The sequence below is a fragment of the Pelophylax lessonae genome (assembly GCF_965119305.1).
Source record: "Pelophylax lessonae genome assembly, chromosome: 8".
Classification (NCBI taxonomy): domain Eukaryota; kingdom Metazoa; phylum Chordata; class Amphibia; order Anura; family Ranidae; genus Pelophylax; species Pelophylax lessonae.
In genome coordinates, this window is record NC_138775.1 from 300,049,616 (window position 1) to 300,071,196 (window position 21,581).

The 21,581-nt window shown below is 47.0% G+C and overlaps 1 protein-coding gene and 1 long non-coding RNA gene across 3 annotated transcripts in view; one reads left to right on the forward strand and one right to left on the reverse strand.

Moving 5' to 3' along the window:
* Positions 1–7,049, forward strand: part of LOC309561879 (von Willebrand factor C domain-containing protein 2-like) — a 28,241-nt gene extending 21,192 nt beyond the window's left edge. The window contains exons 2-3 of the mRNA XM_082265944.1: positions 2,980–3,109; positions 6,498–7,049. Coding sequence (XP_082122070.1) covers positions 2,980–3,109; positions 6,498–6,685 — 318 coding nt within the window. The 3' untranslated portion in view covers positions 6,686–7,049. The remainder of the gene's footprint in view (positions 1–2,979; positions 3,110–6,497) is intronic.
* Positions 7,050–7,944: 895 nt separating this feature from the next.
* LOC309561234 lies at positions 7,945–9,979 on the reverse strand. 2 transcript variants are annotated; one of them, XR_014225553.1, is made up of 3 exons: positions 9,386–9,979; positions 8,930–9,339; positions 7,945–8,220 (listed from the first exon to the last, which is right to left on the reverse strand). It is a non-coding gene; the product is annotated as an uncharacterized lncRNA (long non-coding RNA). The 2 variants fall into 2 exon arrangements; XR_014225554.1 differs by lacking the exon at positions 7,945–8,220 and adding an exon at positions 8,910–8,929 and having other exon boundaries at positions 8,975–9,339.
* Between the last annotated feature and the right edge of the window lie 11,602 nt (positions 9,980–21,581).

Consider the following 21,581-nt stretch of genomic DNA (forward strand, 5'->3'; position numbering starts at 1 on the left):
CCCCCCCTCTATTTCCCAACCCCCCTCTTCTCCCCAACCCCCCTCTATTTCCCAACCCCACCTCTAATCCCCAACCCCCCCTTTACTTCCCAACCCCCTCTCTAATCCCCAACTCCCCCTCTAATCCCGAACCCTCACTCTTTTCCCAACCTCACCTCTAATCCCCACCCCCCCCTTTACTTCCCAACCCCCCCGCCCTCTAATCCCCAACCCCCCTCTACTTCCCAACCCCACCTCTAATCCCCAACCCCACTCCTCTACTTTCCAACCCCCCTCTCTACTCCCCAACCCCCCCTCTACTTCCCAACCCCACCTCTAATCCCCAACCCCCCTCTACTTCCCAACCCCCCGTCTATTTCCCAACCCCACCTCTAATCCCCAATCCCCCTCTATTTCCCAACCCCACATCTAATCCCCAACCCCACTCCTCTACTTTCCACCCCCCCCCCCCTCTACTCTCCAACCCCCCTCTACTTCCCAACCCCACCTCTAATCCCCAACCCCCCTCTACTTCCAACCCCCCCTCTATTTCCCAACCCACACCTCTACCCTCCAACCCCCCTCTACTTCCCAACCCCACCTCTAATCCCAAACCACCCCTCTATTTCCCAACCCCCTCTACTCCCCAACCCCCCTCTATTTCCCAACACCACCTCTAATCCCCAACCCCCCCTTTACTTCCCAACCCCCTCTTTAATCCCCAACTCCCCCTCTAATCCCGAACCCTCACTCTTTTTCCCAACCTCACCTCTAATCCCCATCCCCCCTTTACTTCCCAACCCCCCCGCCCTCTAATCCCCAACCCCCCTCTACTTCCCAACCCCACCTCTAATCCCCAACCCCACTCCTCTACTTTCCAACCCCCCTCTCTACTCCCCAACCCCCCCTCTACTTCCCAACCCCACCTCTAATCCCCAACCCCCCTCTACTTCCCAACCCCACTCCTCTACTTTCCAACCCCCCTCTCTACTCTCCAACCCCTCCTCTACTTCCCAACCCCACCTCTAATCCCCAACCCCCTCTCTACTTCCCAACCCCACCTCTAATCCCCAACCCCACTCCTCTACTTTCCAACCCCCCTCTCTACTCTCCAACCCCCCCCCTCTATTTCCCAACCCCACCTCTAATCCCCAAACCCCCTCTACTTCCCAACCCCCCCTCTATTTCCCAACCCCACCTCTAATCCCCAATCCCCCTCTATTTCCCAACCCCACCTCTAATCCCCAACCCCACTCCTCTACTCTCCAACCCCCCCTCTATTCTCCAACCCCCCCTCTACTTCCCAACCCCACCTCTAATCCCCAACCCCCCTCTACTTCCCAACCCCCCCTCTATTTCCCAACCCCACACCTCTACCCTCCAACCCCCCTCTACTTCCCAACCCCACCTCTAATCCCAAACCCCCCCTCTATTTCCCAACCCCCCTCTTCTCCCCAACCACCCTCTATTTCCCAACCCCACCTCTAATCCCCAACCCCCCCTTTACTTCCCAACCCCCTCTCTAATCCCCAACTCCCCCTCTAATCCCGAACCCTCACTCTTTTTCCCAACCTCACCTCTAATCCCCACCCCCCCTTTACTTCCCAACCCCCCCCCCCGCCCTCTAATCCCCAACCCCCCTCTATTTCCCAACCCCACCTCTACTTCCCAGCCCCCCTCTTCTCCCCAACCCCCCTCTATTTCCCAACCCCACCTCTAATCCCAAAACCCTTCTCTGTTTCTCAACATCCTCCTGTCCAATGTAGGGCTGTGGGCTCTGTAATGGTCTTGATGATGTCAGAGGACCTTAGAGTACCGGAGAACGGGCAAGAAAAATTATTTTCCTGGTTCCCCAGACCTAAACAAGCATTTAACTCATGCAGGGCAATGGTAGCCCCACCTAGTGGCGTAGCGTGGGTTGTCAGCGCCCGGGGCAAGACAAGTACTTTACACCCTCCTAACCCGTACACACTTAGATACCCCCCAAATACCCCTCCACTCTGATCACACCCCCCGAGATCCCCCACTCTGATCACACCCCCAGATCACATCGCCCCCCCCCCCACTCTGATCACACCCCCAAATACCCCTCCACTCTGATCACACCCCCAGATCACATTGCTCCCCCCCACTCTGATCACACCCCCAGATCACATCGCCCCCCCCCACTCTGATCACACCCCCAAATACCCCTCCACTCTGATCACACCCCCAGATCACATTGCTCCCCCCCACTATGATTACACCCCCAGATCACATCGCCCCCCCACCCCCACTCTGATCACACCCCCAAATACCCCTCCACTATGATCACACCCCCAAATACCCCCCCAGATCCCCCCAATTCCCCCACTCTGATCACACTGCCTCCCCCCACCCCATTCCCCCACTCTGATCACACCACCTAATACCCCTCCACGCTGATCACAACCCCCCTTCCAGATTCTTCCACTCTGATCACACCCCCAGATCGCTCCACTCTGATCACACCCCCAGATCACATCGCCCCCCACTCTGATTACACCCCCAAATACCCCTCCACTTTGATCACACCCCCCCAATTCCCCCACTCTGATCACACCCCCTAATACCCCTCCACGCTGATCACACCCCCCCTTCCAGATCCCTCCACTCTGATCACACCCCCCCAGATCACACCGCCCCCCCTCCCGTGTTTCCCCCCACTCTGTTCACACCCTCAGATCACATCGTTCCCCCCCCAACCTGATCACACCCCCAAATACCCCTCCTCTCTGATCACACCCCCCAGATCCCCCCCACTCTGATCACACCAACCCCCCACCCCAATTCCCCCACTCTGAGCACACCCCCTAATACCCCTCCACTCTGATCACACCCCCAGAATCACACCCCCGCCCTTCCCAATTCCTCCACTCTGATCACACCCTCAGATCCCCCCACTCTGATCACACCCCCATGTTCCCCAAGACTTCCTCCTCTTCCCTGTATGGAGTCACTAACTTGTGTTTGATGTTGCAGCCCTCGGAGTGTGAGCAGTGCACCTGTGACATCGATGGCATCGCCCGCTGCCTCGTGGCCGACTGCGCCCCCCCACCATGTGTGAACCCCATCTACGAGAAGGGGGAGTGCTGTCCCCGCTGCAAAGATGGTGAGTGACTCTGCAGCAATTACTGTCTGAACTAAGAACTGTCTGTGCTGTGGGAAAGTACCTAGAGTGTGCCAGCAGGGGGGCTCCACAGGACAGAAAACCTGGGGGGGGGGGGGGGGCTTTGAAGTATGCCTAGGCAAAATAGGAAACATTCTAAATGTCTCCATTCGCACCTTCCTGCAACACCTGACAACGCACATACTGCCATGCACTGAGGTGTCACTCATTTTGAACCCCAACGCACCAATATGGTAGCAGGTAACACTAACACCTCCGCACTGCAACGCCCCACAGTGGTGACACGCTGAACATTGCACTGCGCTGTGTCCGAATCTGGCTGAATCACGGTGCGACTATTCGAAAAGAATGAGCTGCCTAAAGCCACATGCAATAACGCAGGGCACCGCGCATTTACATGCAAGAACAGTAATGCAACACAAATCAGGTCTAAGGCCTCATTCCACTTGTGCTTTGCATTCTGAAGAGCGATCTGCGCTCAGATCGTTATTCAGAGGGCATTTGACTTTGCACTGCATTGCCCCTTCACTGCCTGCTTTAACCCCTTGATCCCTGCGCTCACTCCCCGCAACCTGCAGCGCAACTTCCTACCCGGGCTGGAAAGCATTACAGCCGCAGCATGTGCACGCCTATTGTAAAGGTCGGTAGGGTATGTTGGCGCTGCCTATACAAATATATGGGAGTGAAAATATTGGCAGTATATAAGAATAAATAGATAAAAAAATGTTTTTAAATTAAATCAATCAATAGTGTAAAAGACTTAAAAAAGGAAAAATAGTCCTCATAAATACCAGATGTGCCAAGCAATGGAACAAATAAATATAATGCAAACAGTACTAGTAAATTGGATATTCAATAAATAGGATATATCTTAAATAAATCTAAACCAATATTATCAGATGCATATAATATATAAATTAGTGTTAATGGTGTTGTAAGTGAATAAATAAGATATATTTAAAATATATCCAAACCAATATAACCAATAAATAAATATAGCAAGTATTAAGTGTATACAAACTCAATTAAAGTGACTAGTGCAATATATAATGTAGCCACTAGGTGCCAGTGTATATATGAAAAAGGGGATGTCCAAGTGATATATCTTAATTTATATATTATATGCATCTGATAATATTGGTTTAGATTTATTTAAGATATATCCTATTTATTGAATATCCAATTTACTAGTACTGTTTGCATTATATTTATTTGTTCCATTGCTTGGCACATCTGGTATTTATGAGGACTATTTTTCCTTTTTTAAGTCTTTTACACTATTGATTGATTTAATTTAAAAACATTTTTTTATCTATTTATTCTTATATACTGCCAATATTTTCACTCCCATATATTTGTATAGGCAGCGCCAACATACCCTACCGACCTTTACATCTTTAGATATAGTTTACCTATATTTTGGGGTAGGCTGCAGCCTTTAGTTTAATTAAATCCACTTGCGCGGAACTCCTCATTTTACATGTGCACGCCTATTGCCTCTGCAGCTTAACCACTTCTGGACCGGAAGATTTCCCCCCTTAACCCCTTTACCACCGGAGGATTTTCCTGCTTTACGTCCAGGCCACTTTTTGCAACTTGGCACTGCGTGACTTTAACTGACAATTGCACGTTCATGCTACGCTGTACCCAAACAAAATTTTTTTCCCCACAAACAGAGCTTTCTTTTGGTGGTATTTGATCACCTCTGCGATTTTAATTTTTTGCAATATTAATAAAAAAAAGAGCGAAAATTTTTCAAAACAATTGACGTTTTCTACTTTGACAGTTAAAAAATATCCAATATATTCAATGTTTGTCATATATTTAGGCCAAAATGTATTTAGCTACATGTCTTTGACAAAAAAATCCTCAATGAGCGTATTTTTATCCACTTTAGGACCGGAAGATTTTACCCCCTTCCTGACCAGGCAATATTTTGCGATTCGGCACTGCGTTATTTTAACTGACAATTGCACGGTTGCGCGATGCTGTACCCAAATAAAATTTATGTCCTTTTTTCCCCACAAACAGAGCTTTTTTTTGGTGGTATTTGATCACCTGTGCGATTTTTAATTTTTGCGCTATAAACAAAAAAAGAGCGACAGTTTTGAAAAAATAACAATATTTTTCACATTTTTTTATATGAAATTCTCAAAAAAAAAAAATGTTAAAATCAAATTTTTTTTAACATTTTAGGCCAATTTTTTTTCTGCTACATATTTTTGGTAAAAAAAAAAAATCGCAAGAAACGTTATTGCGTTTACTAACTACGGGAAAGATTTATGTCATTTTTATTGTTTTTTTTTAAACTAGTAATGGCGGAGATCTGCGATTTTTTTTTTTGCGGGACTGCGACATTGCGGCGGACAGATCGGACCCCTGACTGACATTTTTGACACTTTTGGGGGGACCAGTGACATTTCTACAGTAATCAGTGCTATAAATATGCACTGTCACTGTACTAATGACACTGGCAGGGAAGGGGTTAACTTTGTTAGTGATCAAGGGGTTAAATGTGTCCCTAGGGGCGTGATTCTTAATTGTCAAGGGGCGTGGCTTGTTAGATCATCACAGAGACATGCGATCCTACATAGCAGGATCACATAGCCTCTGTCATGATCTAAGGGAGAATGACAGGCGGCTTTGTTTACATCAGCCGTCTGCCTTTCTCCCCCTCCTGAGCGAGATCGCGAGTGACCGGCGGACATCGGAGCCGCCGGTAACACGCGCGGGGATGTTAGTGAACGAGCGGGGGGTGGGAGTGCGCCACCTTTGGCGCGCTCACCCCCTACAGGCTTGTGGGCGAGTGACGTACCCATACGTCACTTTGCCCAGGAGGGGCTGACCACCGCCGTATATAGTCTGTACAGAATGTGGAAGATGGAAACCATAGGGGGGGGCGCTGTGAATTTGTGTGTTGGGGGTGGGGGTACACATATCCCTAGATGAGCCTCTTATTTTTTGCCAACATCTCAGAGTCTGACCAGCACAGGAAAATGGTGAAGGAATCATGGCGGATTCAATCTCCTGAAGATGACGAAACATAAAAGGGGGGCGTAACCTGTGCTTGCTGCTAAACACTGGGGTCATCACTTCAAATTCTGCCCAGGACACGGTCTGCATGGAGTTTGCTTGTTCTCCCTGTGCTGGTGTGGCTTTTCTTCCCTCACTCCAAAGACATGCTGCTAGGTCTATTGGCCCGGTGGGATTGTGAGCTCCTTGGGGGCGGGGACTGATGTAAATGTAGAGCATTGTGTATACTGATGGAGCTCTATAAAGATCTGTAATAAATAATTGCGGTGTAGTCACCCGAGAACAGCAATCAGAAGATGAAAGAGATTTGAACTCATCTCCCTTTTCATCCCTGCAGGTCCGAACTGTTATGCCGATGCCACCCAGAGGCGGGTCATCCCGGCAGGGCAGTACGTCTGGGTCGACTCCTGCACCAAGTGCCGCTGCCACGATGGGCAGGATGTGGGCTACTGGGAAGGGAACCGCCTGGCCAAGTGTGAGAAGACTAAGAACTGCCACCCACAGGAGGGCCAGGAGAACTCGTAGAGGGCAAAGGCCACAGACACGGCTGATCTACAGATTTCTGATCCCCCTTGTAATGCCAATATCTAACGGAATGTGTACAACATGGCGGACGTGGGGGGATGGTATTAGTATTCCTATCAACTTCTGTCTTATATCTTATTCACAGTCTACAGGTCTTTTGGTGACAGTTCAGACACTAAATATAGAATCAGCCCTCAGTGTTCTTCTTATTTTATACTTGGTAGTCTGGGGTCACTCTCACAATATGGACTAACCTGTTCAGTTATACTCATATCTCTTCACTGTACAACTCTAAGGGTCAACAGGGGCTCCAGACTCCAACAAGTTCAACCATTCCCACAGGCAGTGCTACAGCCGTATCAGGAAAGCAGTCAGGGCTATCTTACCGAATGGGCATGCTAGGCAGTTGCCCGGGGCCCCTTTTGCCCGGGGGGCCCCATCTGCCCAGCGACCCAACCCCAGCCAAGCATTAGTCCCGATTCCTGTGTGCATCCCGCCGCTGAACTTAGCAGGTGGCAAGCGCCTGTAGGCCCTGCGCTGCTGTCAGGCCACTTGGGCCATGGAGGGGGATCCCACAACTGCAGAAATGCCTGTCCATCTCCATGGGAACAGGCACACACAGGACAGTCAAGTCTGACTCCCGTCCGTGTGTGGTCACTGGACCCAGCCGCCCAACTTGGAAGCTGTCATTAGCCTGGCACTGCTGTACCAATAAATATCGCATTATCCATAATTTGCATTTTTATTCTGGTGGGTGATTGTGTAGGCGGGGCCCCAGTGCACTGCATTGCCCGGGGTCCTTTAATGCTCTTAAGATGGCACTGAAAGCAGCGATTTGTAGTGTAGTGACGATCCCCAAGGAAGCTGCTGGGCTGTCCTGCTCTTTCTAAGAGTGACCCGCCCTCTGAGGAACGCGGCAGCTCTCAGATCCACCAATGGCAGGAATTAGGCTTCAGTTCCCTTTGGTTTTACAGCTTTCATTTGCTTAAAAACTTGTGAAGAAAGAGTCAGGGCACTGGATACCCCCAAAAAACAAAATCAAAAATGTCACATGATATCTATTCGCATGGAAACTTGGTAATGGCCTTCTCAATAGTAGCAATTGCTGGTGGTCCTAATAATACGTAATTACCTACAAACAGGATTCTGGTCCTCTGACCTTACACTAGCAGTCACAGGTACCTTGAAGATTTAGATGGTGAGGTCTCTGTGGTATTTTCATTCGGTAGCTTCCCCTAAGCTCTTCATTGAAGATGCTCCTGGTGGGCCACCATCTTCCTATTTATTAAGCCTCTGCAACAGGCAAAAAATTGATTCCTTGGACCTCTCCTAAAGGCCAGTTTAGATTCCTTGCGCCTAAGTTTGAGTCCTCCGGGAGAAAAAAAAAACCTTCTTTACCCTGGCCTCCCCACAGGCGTAGCCTAGAAGGCAAAGTCCTAAACACTGGCATCCTCACCACGTTAATCCTAGGAGGATAGACTTCGACATACACTGACATCTTCAATACACCAGCCACTAACCCTAGCAGGCAAGACCTCTACACTGACGTCCTGACTACGCCAACCCTAGGAGGCAAGACCTCTACACTGACATCTTTGTCACGCCAACCCTAGGGGGCATAACCTCTACACTGTCAACTTCACCACATCAACTCTATGAGGCAAGACTTCTACCTACACTGACATCTTCACTACACCAGCCACTAAGCCTAGGAAGGAGGCAAGACCTCTACACTGATGTCCTCACCACGTCAACCCGATTAGGCAACACCTTTACGCTGACATCCTTACCACGCCGACCCTAGGAGGCAAGACCTCTACATTGACCTCTTCGCCACCCCAACCCTAGGAGGCAAGACATCTACACTGATATACTCACCACACCAAACCGAGGAGGCAAAGACCTCTTCACTAACATTCTCACCAAGCCTAGGAGGAGACCTCTACGCTGACATCCCCACCACGCCAATCCTAGGAGGCTAAGACCTCTACACTGACACCTTCACCACATCAATCCTAGGTGGTAAAGACTTCTACATTGATATCCTCACCATGCCAAACCTAGGAGGCAAAGACTAACATCCTCACCAAACCTAGCCTGGGAGGCAAGATCTCTACACTGACATCCTTAATACGTCAATCCTAGGCGGCAAATACCTCTACACTAACATCGTCACCAAGCCAAACCTAGGAGGCAAGACCTTAACACTAACATCCTCACCAAGCCTAGCCTGGGAGGCAAGACCTCTACACTGACATCCTTACCACGTCAATCCAAGGTGGTAAAGACCTCTACACTAACATCCTCACCAAGCCAAACCTAGGAGGCAAGACCTTAACACTAACATCCTCACCAAGCCAAGCCTGGGAGGAAAGATCTCTACACTGACATCCTCACTATGCCAATTCTAGGAGCCAAAGACCTCTACACTGATATCTTCTCAACGCCAACCCTAGGAGGCAAGACCTCTACACTGACATCTTCATCATGCCAAGCCTAGGATGCAAGATATCTACATACACTGACATCTTCACTACGCCAGCCACTAAGCCTAGCAGGAAGACCTGTACACTGACATTCCCACCACACCAACCCTAGAAGGAAAAGACCTCTACACTGACATTCCCACCACACCAACCCTAGAAGGAAAAGACCTCTATACTGACATTCTCAACAAGCAAAATCTGCGATAGCAAAGACCCTTCTAGGAGGTTGCTCCAAATATTTACCTTTTTCCCCTCAGCTCACATCAATGGAATAACATCCTCAGTGACTGGCCAAGGATGATAAATATTCCCAACTCAATATATTGTATCTTCTCACACTAACCAAGGGAGAAAGAACTAATATCTGAGCTTAGGAGAACCCTAGTGAGCACAGATAACATAATCAAAGCTCAGGCTGACTACAGCTTAGCTACACAGACCCTCCATTCACGTAGGGACTTTCCTTTATGTCCCTATAGTAGGTTTACCACAATGCTGACTTTAAGTAGGACATTATATTCATGAAATAAGAAAACTGAAGAGTTTCTGGGGTGATTATGAAGAACTTTTATTTAGTTTAGTAAGACGCAGGTCACGGTACGAGATGAGGTACGAGGACTGTGGAGACTTAGTAGAGTTCCTCTTCATAGTAACAGACAGATTGCCCCGTCCGGCAGAGCCGTGAATGACGCCACACAGTCAGGTGTGTTGAAGGTCACCCAGAGAATTTTATTACCATTTTCCGTTCACAAATTTGACGCAAAACGCAAATGTCAGAAAATGCAGTGAAACGCGTTGAACGAATCTCTGGAAATGTGTTTTATGATTTGTATGAGCTGATTGTAGAACGCCCGTCTCTGTAATGCGGGACGAAGAACTGCGGCGGGAGGACACAGGAAATTTCTAACAATAAAACTAGTCTTTTGTAGCTGAATCCGAGTCTTTATTCCGATTCTGTTCCACAATGAACTGTAACTTCTCTCTGAGATAAAGTGTGTCCATCCAAGTGATGACCCTCCATGAGGAATCACAACGTTCCCTTCTTCCCACAAGAGTCTCCCATCCCAGTGATGACCCTCCATGAGGAATCCCAACGTTCCCTTCTTCCCAAAGTGTCTCCATCCCAGTGATGACCCTCCATGAGGAATCCCAACGTTCCCTTCTTCCCAAAGTGTCTCCATCCAAGTGATGACCCTCCATGAGGAATCCCAACGTTCCCTTCTTCCCAAAGTGTCTCCATCCCAGTGATGAACCTCCATGAGGAATCCCAACGTTCCCTTCTTCCCAAAGTGTCTCCATCCCAGTGATGACCCTCCATGAGGAATCCCAATGTTCCCTTCTTCCCACAAGAGTCTCCCATCCCAGTGATGACCCTCCATGAGGAATCCCAACGTTCCCTTCTTCCCAAAGTGTCTCCATCCCAGTGATGACCCTCCATGAAGAATCCCAACGTTCCCTCCTTCCCACAAGAGTCTCCCATCCCAGTGATGACCCTCCATGAGGAATCCCAACGTTCCCTTCTTCCCACAAGAGTCTCCCATCCCAGTGATGACCCTCCATGAGGAATCCCAACGTTCCCTTCTTCCCAAAGTGTCTCCATCCCAGTGATGACCCTCCACGAAGAATCCCAACGTTCCCTTCTTCCCACAAGAGTCTCCCATCCCAGTGATGACCCTCCATGAGGACTCCCAACGTTCCCTTCTTCCCAAAGTGTCTCCATCCCAGTGATGACCCTCCATGAGGAATCCCAACCTTCCCTTCTTCCCAAAGAGTCTCCCATCCCAGTGATGACCCTCCATGAGGAATGCCAACGTTCCCTTCTTCCCAAAGTGTCTCCATCCCAGTGATGACCCTCCATGAAGAATCTCAAGGTTCCCTTCTTCCCACAAGAGTCTCCCATCCCAGTGATGACCCTCCATGAGGAATCCCAACGTTCCCTTCTTCCCAAAGTGTCTCCATCCCAGTGATGACCCTCCATCAGGAATCCCAACGTTCCCTCCTTCCCACAAGAGTTTCCCATCCCAGTGATGACCCTCCATGAGGACTCCCAACGTTCCCTTCTTCCCAAAGTGTCTCCATCCCAGTGATGACCCTCCATGAGGAATCCCAACGTTCCCTTCTTCCCAAAAGAGTCTCCCATCCCAGTGATGACCCTCCATGAGGACTCCCAAAGTTCCCTTCTTCCCAAAGTGTCTCCATCCCAGTTATGACCCTCCATGAAGAATCCCAACGTTCCCTCCTTTCCACAAAAGTCTCCCATCCCAGTGATGACCCTCCTTGAGGAATCCCAACGTTCCCTTCTTCCCAAAGTGTCTCCATCCCAGTGATGACCCTCCATGAGGAATCCCAACGTTCCCTTCTTCCCACAAGAGTCTGCCATCCCAGTGATGACCCTCCATGAGGAATCCCAACGTTCCCTTCTTCCCACAAGAGTCTCCCATCCCAGTGATGACCCTCCATGAGGAATCCCAACCTTCCCTTCTTCCCACAAGAGTCTCCCATCCCAGTGATGACCCTCCATGAGGAATCCCAACCTTCCCTTCTTCCCAAAGAGTCTCCCATCCCAGTGATGACCCTCCATGAGGACTCCCAACTTTCTCTTCTTCCCAAAGTGTCTCCATCCCAGTGATGACCCTCCATGAGGACTCCCAACGTTCCCTTCTTCCCACAAGAGTCTCCCATCCCAGTGATGACCCTCCATGAGGAATCCCAACCTTCCCTTCTTCCCAAAGAGTCTCTCATCCCAGTGATGACCCTCCATGAGGACTCCCAACTTTCCCTTCTTCCCAAAGTGTCTCCATCCCAGTGATGACCCTCCATGAGGACTCCCAATGTTCCCTTCTTCCCACAAGAGTCTCCCATCCCAGTGATGACCCTCCATGAGGACTCCCAACGTTCCCTTCTTCCCACAAGATTCCAGTCAAGTTCCTCCAACCCAAACTCGCTCATCCATGTCTTTATGGACCTTGCTTTGTGCACTGGTCCAAATCATTTGGTGGCGGGGGGATTATGATGTGGGGGAGGGGGGGATTATGGTGTGGGGGGTTTTTCAGGGGTTGAGCTTGGCCCCTTAGTTCCAGTGAAGGGAACTCTTAAGGTGTCAGCATACCAAGACATTTTGGACAATTTCATGCTCCCAACTTTGTGGGAGGAGTTTGTGGATTGCCCCTCCCTGTTCCAACATGACTGCACTCCAGTGCACAAAGCAAGGTCTCTTTGCATCATGTATCAATTAGAGGAAAGTCAGTGGGCGAAGGAAGGAAGAGGAAGGAAGGTTCGAAGGAAAGGAAGGATAGAAGGGAAGGAAAGAAGGATTGAAGGAAGGGAAGGAATGAAGGAAAAAGGGAAGGGAACGAAGGAAAGGATCAAAGGAAAGGAAGGAAGGATCGAAAGGAAGGAAAGATTGAAGGGCAGGTAGGAAGGAAGGAATAAGGAAGGGATGGAAGGAAGGATCAAAGGAAAGGAAGGAAGGATAGAAGGGAGGGAGGGAAGGAAGGAAGGATAGGACGGAAGGGAAGGAAAAGAAGGAAGGAAGGGAAGGAAGGATAGAAGGAAAGGAAGAAAGGATAGAAGGAAAGGAAGAAAGGATAGAAGGGAAGGAAGGAAGGAGGGAAGAAAGATAGGACGGAAGGGAAGGATAGAAGGAAGGGAAGGAAAAGAAGGAAGGAAGGGAAGGAAGGATAGAAGGAAAGGAAGAAAGGATAGAAGGGAGGGAGGGAAGGAAGGAAGGAAAGATAGGATGGAAAGGAAGGATAGAAGGAAGGCAAGCAAGGATAGAAGGAAAGGAAGAAAGGATAGAAGAAAGATAGGAAGGAAAGGAAGGAAAGATTGAAAGGAAGGAAAGAAGGAAGGGATGGAAAGAAGGATCGAAGGAAAGGAAGGAAGGAGGGAAGGAAAGATAAGACAGAAAGGAAGGATAGAAGAGAAGGAAGGAAGGAGGGAAGGAAGATAGGAAGGAAATAATTATTTCTGTGCAAACAAATTTAGCGCCATCTGACCGAATGATTGGTTTAGGAGGTCAGTTGAGGTCGGTGAGTTTGTTTTTGGCGGTTGGGGTGGATTGTCGCGGTTGGATAAAGCACTTATTTGGAGGACCGGTGCTGATTTGATAAGAAGTGGATCCTTTTTCTGCCCAGGATGACATCGAAGGTGATTTCTGGACTTTTAAGGACACCGATTTATATTGGATTGATATGTCATCGATGTAATTTGATGAATGGTTTCCACATTTCAGGTATTTCGTGTGTGTAGAATAGAGCTATAAAACACCTAAATATCTGTTCATCCCTCAAAACTGCATGTGAGTTTCTTCCTTGGGAACAGGAAAAAATCGAAGATTCTCAGGCTGTGTATCCTCTGCAGTTCAAATGTGCAGATGGGGAATATACCACATTATGGACACTAGAAGAAGCTGTAGAGCATACTTTTTTCCTATAATAGCACCATCTAGTGGCAATAATCCAGTATTTTCCCCATTCACAAATTTGAGGTTCTGAAAAAAAACTTGGGGACATTCAATTTGTCTCCATTTGCACATTTTACATTGAACATTGGGGGACAAACATTAATGCACATTTTTTTTTATAAATTCCTTCATGGCGACACTCCACAACCAAATGATTTGCTGCTAAAATAGAATGTGTGAATTTTGAAATACATCATTATGGTCACTAGATGGCAATGAGTATTACAGGAAATAAATATGCTTTTTCAGCTCCATCTGGTGGCCATATTGTGGTATATTCCCCATTCATACATTCGATCTGCAGAGATTATGATCAGAGAACATTCGATTTGTCACTATTGTCACAAAAGTGATTTACATTCAACATTGGTGGACAAACAACTATTTATAAAATACATTCATGGTGACATAATCCACTATCAAATAATTTTGTGTGATAAAATGGGGGTGTAAGTATAAAATAATAGCGGTTCATCCATTGAAATTTAATGTACATTAAATCTGTCAAATGAGGGAAAATCGATTGTTCCCAGGCTATATTCTCTGCCAATAGAATGTGTAAATTTGGAAACACAGCATTATGGTCACTAGATGCCAATGAGTATCACAGGAAATCAATTTGCTTTTTTAGCTCCATCTGGTGGCCATATTGTGGTATATTCTCCATTCATACATTCGATCTGCAGAGATTATAGCCTGAGAACATTCAATTTTTGCCCCATTTACACAGAAGAAATTTACATGCAGTTTTATTGGACAAGCAGTTAATCACATTTGTTATAAATACACCCATTTTATCACACCAAATCATTTCATAGCAGATTGTGTCTGACGGCTGAATGGATCTTATGGGCCCTGTACATGTCAATCATTCAGGATTGATTTTCATTCTTCCATGCTGCACTGCAAACCCAAAATGGGAGGATCTCATTGATTTCTATGGAGAGGAACAGTTATTTTTCACAAAGAAAATAAAAAGCAGCCTCAGACTGTTCTGACAGCTAAGCTGTCTCTGAAAACTGAAGCAGTATTCCCCGGACAGCCATTGCTGGGGTTGAGTTATTCATTTTCATTTGGTAATTAAAAATACCACATTTTGACCACCAGATGGTGCCGACTATCTTAGGAAATAAGTATGCTCCTCAACTCCATCTAGTGGCCATAATGTTGTATATTCCCCACACCTTAGCTCCATCTAGTGGCCATAATATTGTATATTCCCCACACTTCAGCTCCATCTAGTGGCCATAATGTGGTATATTCCCCACACCTCATCTCCATCTAGTGGCCATAATGTGGTATTTTCCCACCTCAGCTCCATCTAGTGGCCATAATGTGGTATTTTCCTCACCTCATCTCCATCTAGTGGCCATAATGTGGTATATTACCCACACTTCAGCTCCATCTAGTGGCAATAATGTATATTCCCCACATCAGCTCCATCTAGTGGCCATAATGTGGTATATTCCCCACACCTCATCTCTATCTAGTGGCCATCATTTAGTATATTCCCTGCACCCAAGCTCCATCTAGTGGCCATAATGAGGTATATTCCCCACACCTCAGCTCCATCTAGTGGCCACAATGTGGTATATTTCCTGCACCACAGCTCTATCTTTTGGCCATAATGTGGTATTTTCCCCACCTCAGCTCCATCTAGTGGCCATAATGTTGTATTCCCCACCTCAGCCCCATCTAGTGGCTATGATGTGGTATTTTCCCCACCTCAGTTCCATCTAGTGGCCATAATGTTGTATATTCCCCACCTCAGCTCCATCTAGTGGCCATAATGTGGTATTTTCCCAACCTCATCTCCATCTAGGGCCATAATGTGGTATTTTCCCCACCTCGGCTCCATCTAGTGACCATAATGTGGTATTTTCCCCACCTCAGCTCCATCTAGTGTGCATAATGTGGTATATTCCCCACCTCTGCTCAATCTAGTGGCCATAATGTGGTATATTCCCCACACCTCATCTCCATCTAGTGGCCATAATGTGATATTTTCCCCACCTCATCTCCATCTAGTGGCCATAATGTGGTATTTTCCCCACCTCAACTCCATCTAGTGGCCATAATGTGGTATTTTCCCCACCTCATCCCCATCTAGTGGCCATAATGTGGTATTTTCCCCACCTCATCTCCATCTAGTGGCCATTATGTGGTATTTTCCCCACCTCATCCCCATCTAGTGGCCATAATGTGGTATTTTCTCCACCTCATCTCCATCTAGTGGCCATAATGTGGTATTTTCCCCACACTTCAGCTCCATCTAGTGGCCATAATGTTATATATTCCCTGAACCTCAGTTCCATCTAATGTCCATAATGTGGTATATTCCCCACCTCAGCTCCATCTAGTGGCTTTAATGTAGTATATTCCCCACACCTCAGCTCCATCTAGTGGCCATAATGTGGTATATTTCCTGCACCACAGCTCTATCTAGTGGCCATAATGTGGTATTTTCCCCACCTCAGCTCCATCTAGTGACCATAATGTGATATATTCCCTGCACCTCATCTCCATCTAGTGGCCATAATGTGGTATTTTCCCCACCTCATCTCCATCTAGTGGCCATAATGTGGTATATTCCCCACCTCAGCTCCATCTAGTGTGCATAATGTGGTATATTCCCCACCTCAGCTCCATCTAGTGGCCATAATATGGTATTTTCCCCACCTCAGCTCCATCTAGTGACCATAATGTGATATATTCCCTGCACCTCATCTCCATCTAGTGGCCATAATGTGGTATTTTCCCCACCTCAGCTCCATCTAGTGGCCATAATGTGGTATATTCCCCACCTCAGCTCCATCTAGTGGCCATAATGTGGTATATTCCCCACCTCACCTCCATCTAGGGACTATAATGTGGTATTTTCCCCACCTCAGCTCCATCTACTGGCCATAATGTATATTCCCCACATCAGCTCCATCTAGTGGCCATAATGTGGTATATTCCCCACACCTCAGCTCCATCTAGTGGCCGTAATGTTGTATATTCCCCACCTCAGCTCCATCTAGTGGCCGTAATGCTGTATATTCCCCACCTCAGCTCCATCTAGTGGCCATAATGTGGTATATTTCCCGCACCACAGCTCTATCTAGTGGCCATAATGTGGTATTTTCCCCACCTCAGCTCCATCTAGTGGCCATAATGTTGTATATTCCCCACCTCAGCTCCATCTAGTGGCCGTAATGCTGTATATTCCCCACCTCAGCTCCATCTAGTGTGCATAATGTGGTATATTCCCCACCTCAGCTCCATCTAGTGGCCATAATGTGGTATATTCCCCACCTCAGCTCCATCTAGTGTGCATAATGTGGTATATTCCCCACCTCAGCTCCATCTAGTGGCCATAATGTGGTATATTCCCCACACCTCATCTCCATCTAGTGGCCATAATATGGTATTTTCCCCACCTCAGCTCCATCTAGTGACCATAATGTGATATATTCCCTGCACCTCATCTCCATCTAGTGGCCATAATGTGGTATTTTCCCCACCTCAGCTCCATCTAGTGGCCATAATGTGGTATATTCCCCACCTCAGCTCCATCTAGTGGCCATAATGTGGTATATTCCCCACCTCACCTCCATCTAGGGACTATAATGTGGTATTTTCCCCACCTCAGCTCCATCTACTGGCCATAATGTATATTCCCCACATCAGCTCCATCTAGTGGCCATAATGTGGTATATTCCCCACACCTCAGCTCCATCTAGTGGCCGTAATGTTGTATATTCCCCACCTCAGCTCCATCTAGTGGCCGTAATGCTGTATATTCCCCACCTCAGCTCCATCTAGTGGCCATAATGTGGTATATTTCCCGCACCACAGCTCTATCTAGTGGCCATAATGTGGTATTTTCCCCACCTCAGCTCCATCTAGTGGCCATAATGTTGTATATTCCCCACCTCAGCTCCATCTAGTGGCCGTAATGCTGTATATTCCCCACCTCAGCTCCATCTAGTGTGCATAATGTGGTATTTTCCCCACCTCAGCTCCATCTAGTGGCCATAATGTGGTATATTCCCCACACCTCATCTCCATCTAGTGGCCATAATGTTGTAGTTTCCCCACCTCAGCTCCATCTAGTGGCCATAATGTGGTATTTTCCCCAACTCATCTCCATTTAGTGGCCATAATGTGGTATTTTCCCCAACTCATCTCCATCTAGTGGCCATAATGTGGTATTTTCCCTACCTCAGCTCCATCTAGTGGCCATAATGTATATTCCCCACATCGGCTCCTTCTAGTGGCCATAATTTGGTATTTTCCCTGCACCCAAGCTCCATCTAGTGGCCATAATGAGGTATATTCCCAACACCTCAGCTCCATCTAGTGGCCATATTGTGGTATATTTCCAGCACCTCAGCTCAATCTAGTGGCCATAATCTTGTATATTCCCCACTTCAGCTCCATCTAGTGGCCATACTGTTGTATATTCTCCACACCTCAGCTCCATCTAGTGGCCATAATGTGGTATATTTCCCGCACCACAGCTCTATCTAGTGGCCATAATATTGTATATTCCCCACACCTCAGCTCCATCTAGTTGCCATAATGTTGTATATTCCCCACACCTAAGCTCCATCTAGTGGCCATAATGTGGTATATTTCTCACACCACAGCTCCATCTAGTGGCCATAATATTGTATATTCCCCACACCTCCGCTCCATCTAGTGGCCATAATGTGGTATATTCCCAGCACCTCAGCTCCATCTAGTGGCCATAATGTGGTATATTTCCCACCTCAGCTCCATCTAGTGGCCATAATGAGATATATTCTCCACACCTCAGCTCCATTTAGTGGCCATAATGTGGTATATTTCCCGCACCTCAGCTCCATCTAGTGGCCATAATGTGGTATATTTCCCGAACCTCAGCTCCATTTAGTGGCCATAATGTGGTATATTCCCCACACCTCAGCTCCATCTAGTGGCCATAATGTGGTATTTTCTCCACCTCAGCTCTATCTAGTGGCCATAATGTGGTATATTTCCGGCACCTTACACTCCATCTAGTGGCCATAATGTGGTAAATCCCCCACCTCAGCTCCATTTAGTGGCCATAATGTGGTATATTCCACAGACCTCAGCTCCATCTAGTGGCCATGTTGTTGTATATTCTCCACCCCTCAGCTCCATTTAGTGGCCATAATGTGGTATATTCCCTGCACCTCAGCTCCATCTAGTGGCCATAATGTTGTATATTCTCCACCCCTCAGCTCCATTTAGTGGCCATAACATGGTATATTTCCCACCTCAGCACCATCTAGTCACCATAACGTGGTATATTCCCCACCTCAGCTCCATCTAGTGGCCATAATGTGGTAAATTCCTCACCTCAGCTCCATCTAGTGGCCATAATGTGGTATATTCACCACCTCAGCTCCATCTAGTGGCCATAATGTGGTATATTCCCCATTCACACATTCAATCTGAAGAGAATATACTTTGCATCCGTAAAGTATTCACAGCACTTCACATTTTCCACATTTTGTTATGTTACAGCCTTATTCCAAAATGGATTAAATTTATGATTTACCTCAAAATTCTACAAACAATCCCCCATAATCACAATGTGAGAGAAGTTTGTTTAAAATATTTACAAATTACTTTAAAATAAAAAAGGAAAAAATCCCATGTACACACCCTTTGCCATGACACTCAGAATTGAGCTCAGATGTATCCTGTTTCCACTGAGCATCATTAAGATGTTTCTACAACTTGATTGGAGTCCACCTGTGGTAAATTTAGTTGATTGGACATGACTTGGAAAGGCACACACCTGTCTATATAAGGTCCCACAGTTTACAGTGCATGTCAGAGCACAAACCAAGCCATGAAGTCCAAAGAATTGTCTGTAGACCTTGGAGACAGAATTGTATGGAGGCACAGATCGGGGGAAGGGTACAGAAACATTTCTGCAGCATTGAAGGTCCCAATGAGCACAATGGCCTCCATCATCCATTAGTGGAGTATCTTAGTCAGGGAGGTGACCAAGAACCCGATGGTCACTCTGACAGAGCTCCAGCGTTTCTCTGTGGAGAGAGGAGAACCTTCCAGAAAAACAACCATCTCTGCAGCACTCCACCAATCAGGCCTGTATGGGTGCGGCCACACAAAAGCCACTCCTCAGTAAAAGTCACATGACAGCCCACCTGGAGTTTGCCAAAAGGCACCTGAAGGACTCTCAGACCATGAGAAACAAAATTCTCTGCTCTGATGAAATAAAGATTGAACTCTTTGGCCTGAATGGCAAGCGTCATGTCTGGAGGAAACCAGGCATCGCTCATCACCTGACCAATACCATCCCTACTGTGAAGCATGGTGGTGGCAGCATCATGCTGTGGAGATGTTTTTCAGTGGCAGGAACTGGGAGACTAGTCAGGATGGAGGGAAAGATGAATGCAGCAATGTACAGAGACATCCTTGATGAAAACCTTCTCCAGAGCGCTCTGGACCTCAGACTGGGGCGAAGGTTCATCTTCCAACCGGACAACGACCCTAAGCACACAGCCAAGATAACAAAGGAGTGGCTACAGGACAACTCTGTGATTGTTCTTGAGTGGCCCAGCCAGAGCCCAGACTTGAACCCGATTGAACATCTCTGGAGAGATCTGAAAATGGCTGTGCACCGACCCTCCCCCATCCAACCTGATGGAGCTTGAGAGGTCCTGCAAAGAAGAATGGGAGAAACTGCCCAAAAATAGGAGTGCCAAGCTTGTAGCATCATACTCAGAAATACTGGAGGCTGGAATTGGTGCCAAAGGAGCTTCACCAAAGTATTGAGCAAAGGGTGTGAATACTTATGTACATGGCAAAGGGTGTGAATACTTATGTAAATGAGATTTTTTACTTTTTTATTTTTAATAAATTTGCAAAGATTTCAAACAAACTTCTCTCACGTTGTCATTATGGGGGATTGTTTGTAGAATTTTCAGGAAAATAATTAATTTAATCCATTTTGGAATAAGGCTGTAACATAAAATGTGGAAGAAGTGAAGTGCTGTGAATACTTTACGGATGCACCATTTGCATGCAGTTTCAATGGACAAACAGATATGCAAATGTATTTTAGAAATATTCTGCACTCTAAATCAGTGGACCCCACACTGCGGCCCGGGGGCCAGATGTGGCCCTTTGCTTTCTTGTATCCGGCCCTTGGGGCACTATTTCATCTACTGACACCAACAATGGAGTTCAATGACAGCAATGACGGGGCATAACTCCTCCCACTGACACTAACAATGGGGCATTGTTTTTTCCCACTGACGTCAGAAACTTTTCTACTCCCAATGGCTGCACTCTGGCCCCCCTAAAGTTTGAAGGACAGTGTAATGGAACCGCAACCCACACTGTACTTGTGGACTTCCGTGAGTATACAGCTTTTTCCCAGTTGTGAACATAGATATCAGATTTTCCCAGCCGCCCCCATACAAAGCTAGCCGACAACTTAGCTTGTACTGGAATCTCCTGTTTATTGAACAGTCACATAGAATTTATATACAGCATGATCTCCCCCTCCTGATCAGATTACCACACACAGATCAGGGGTTACCTGTTTACATTATCATATGCAGATGAAATTGTATACAGAAATAGAATTAACCCAAACTAATTATCAAGCCACCTGGACAGAAAAAATGTGAGTTCATTAACAATTAACAATGGGAGACACAGGCTTAACAGAATACACATCACACCTCAATAGACAGACAATAGGAAAAGACTGCCAGTCCGTCTCCTACATTGAAGTACATGGAATACACATCTAAGCATTGCTTTGATTAGTTAGGAGTCACAGACTTCATGGCAACACGCTATATGTCTCACAGTGTAACGTGGGATTAAATCTTCATATTTCTTAAGAGATATTGTTGATAAATATTAATCTCCCATTTGAAGTTATCCAAACCATTTTCTCAGTGTTCATTAA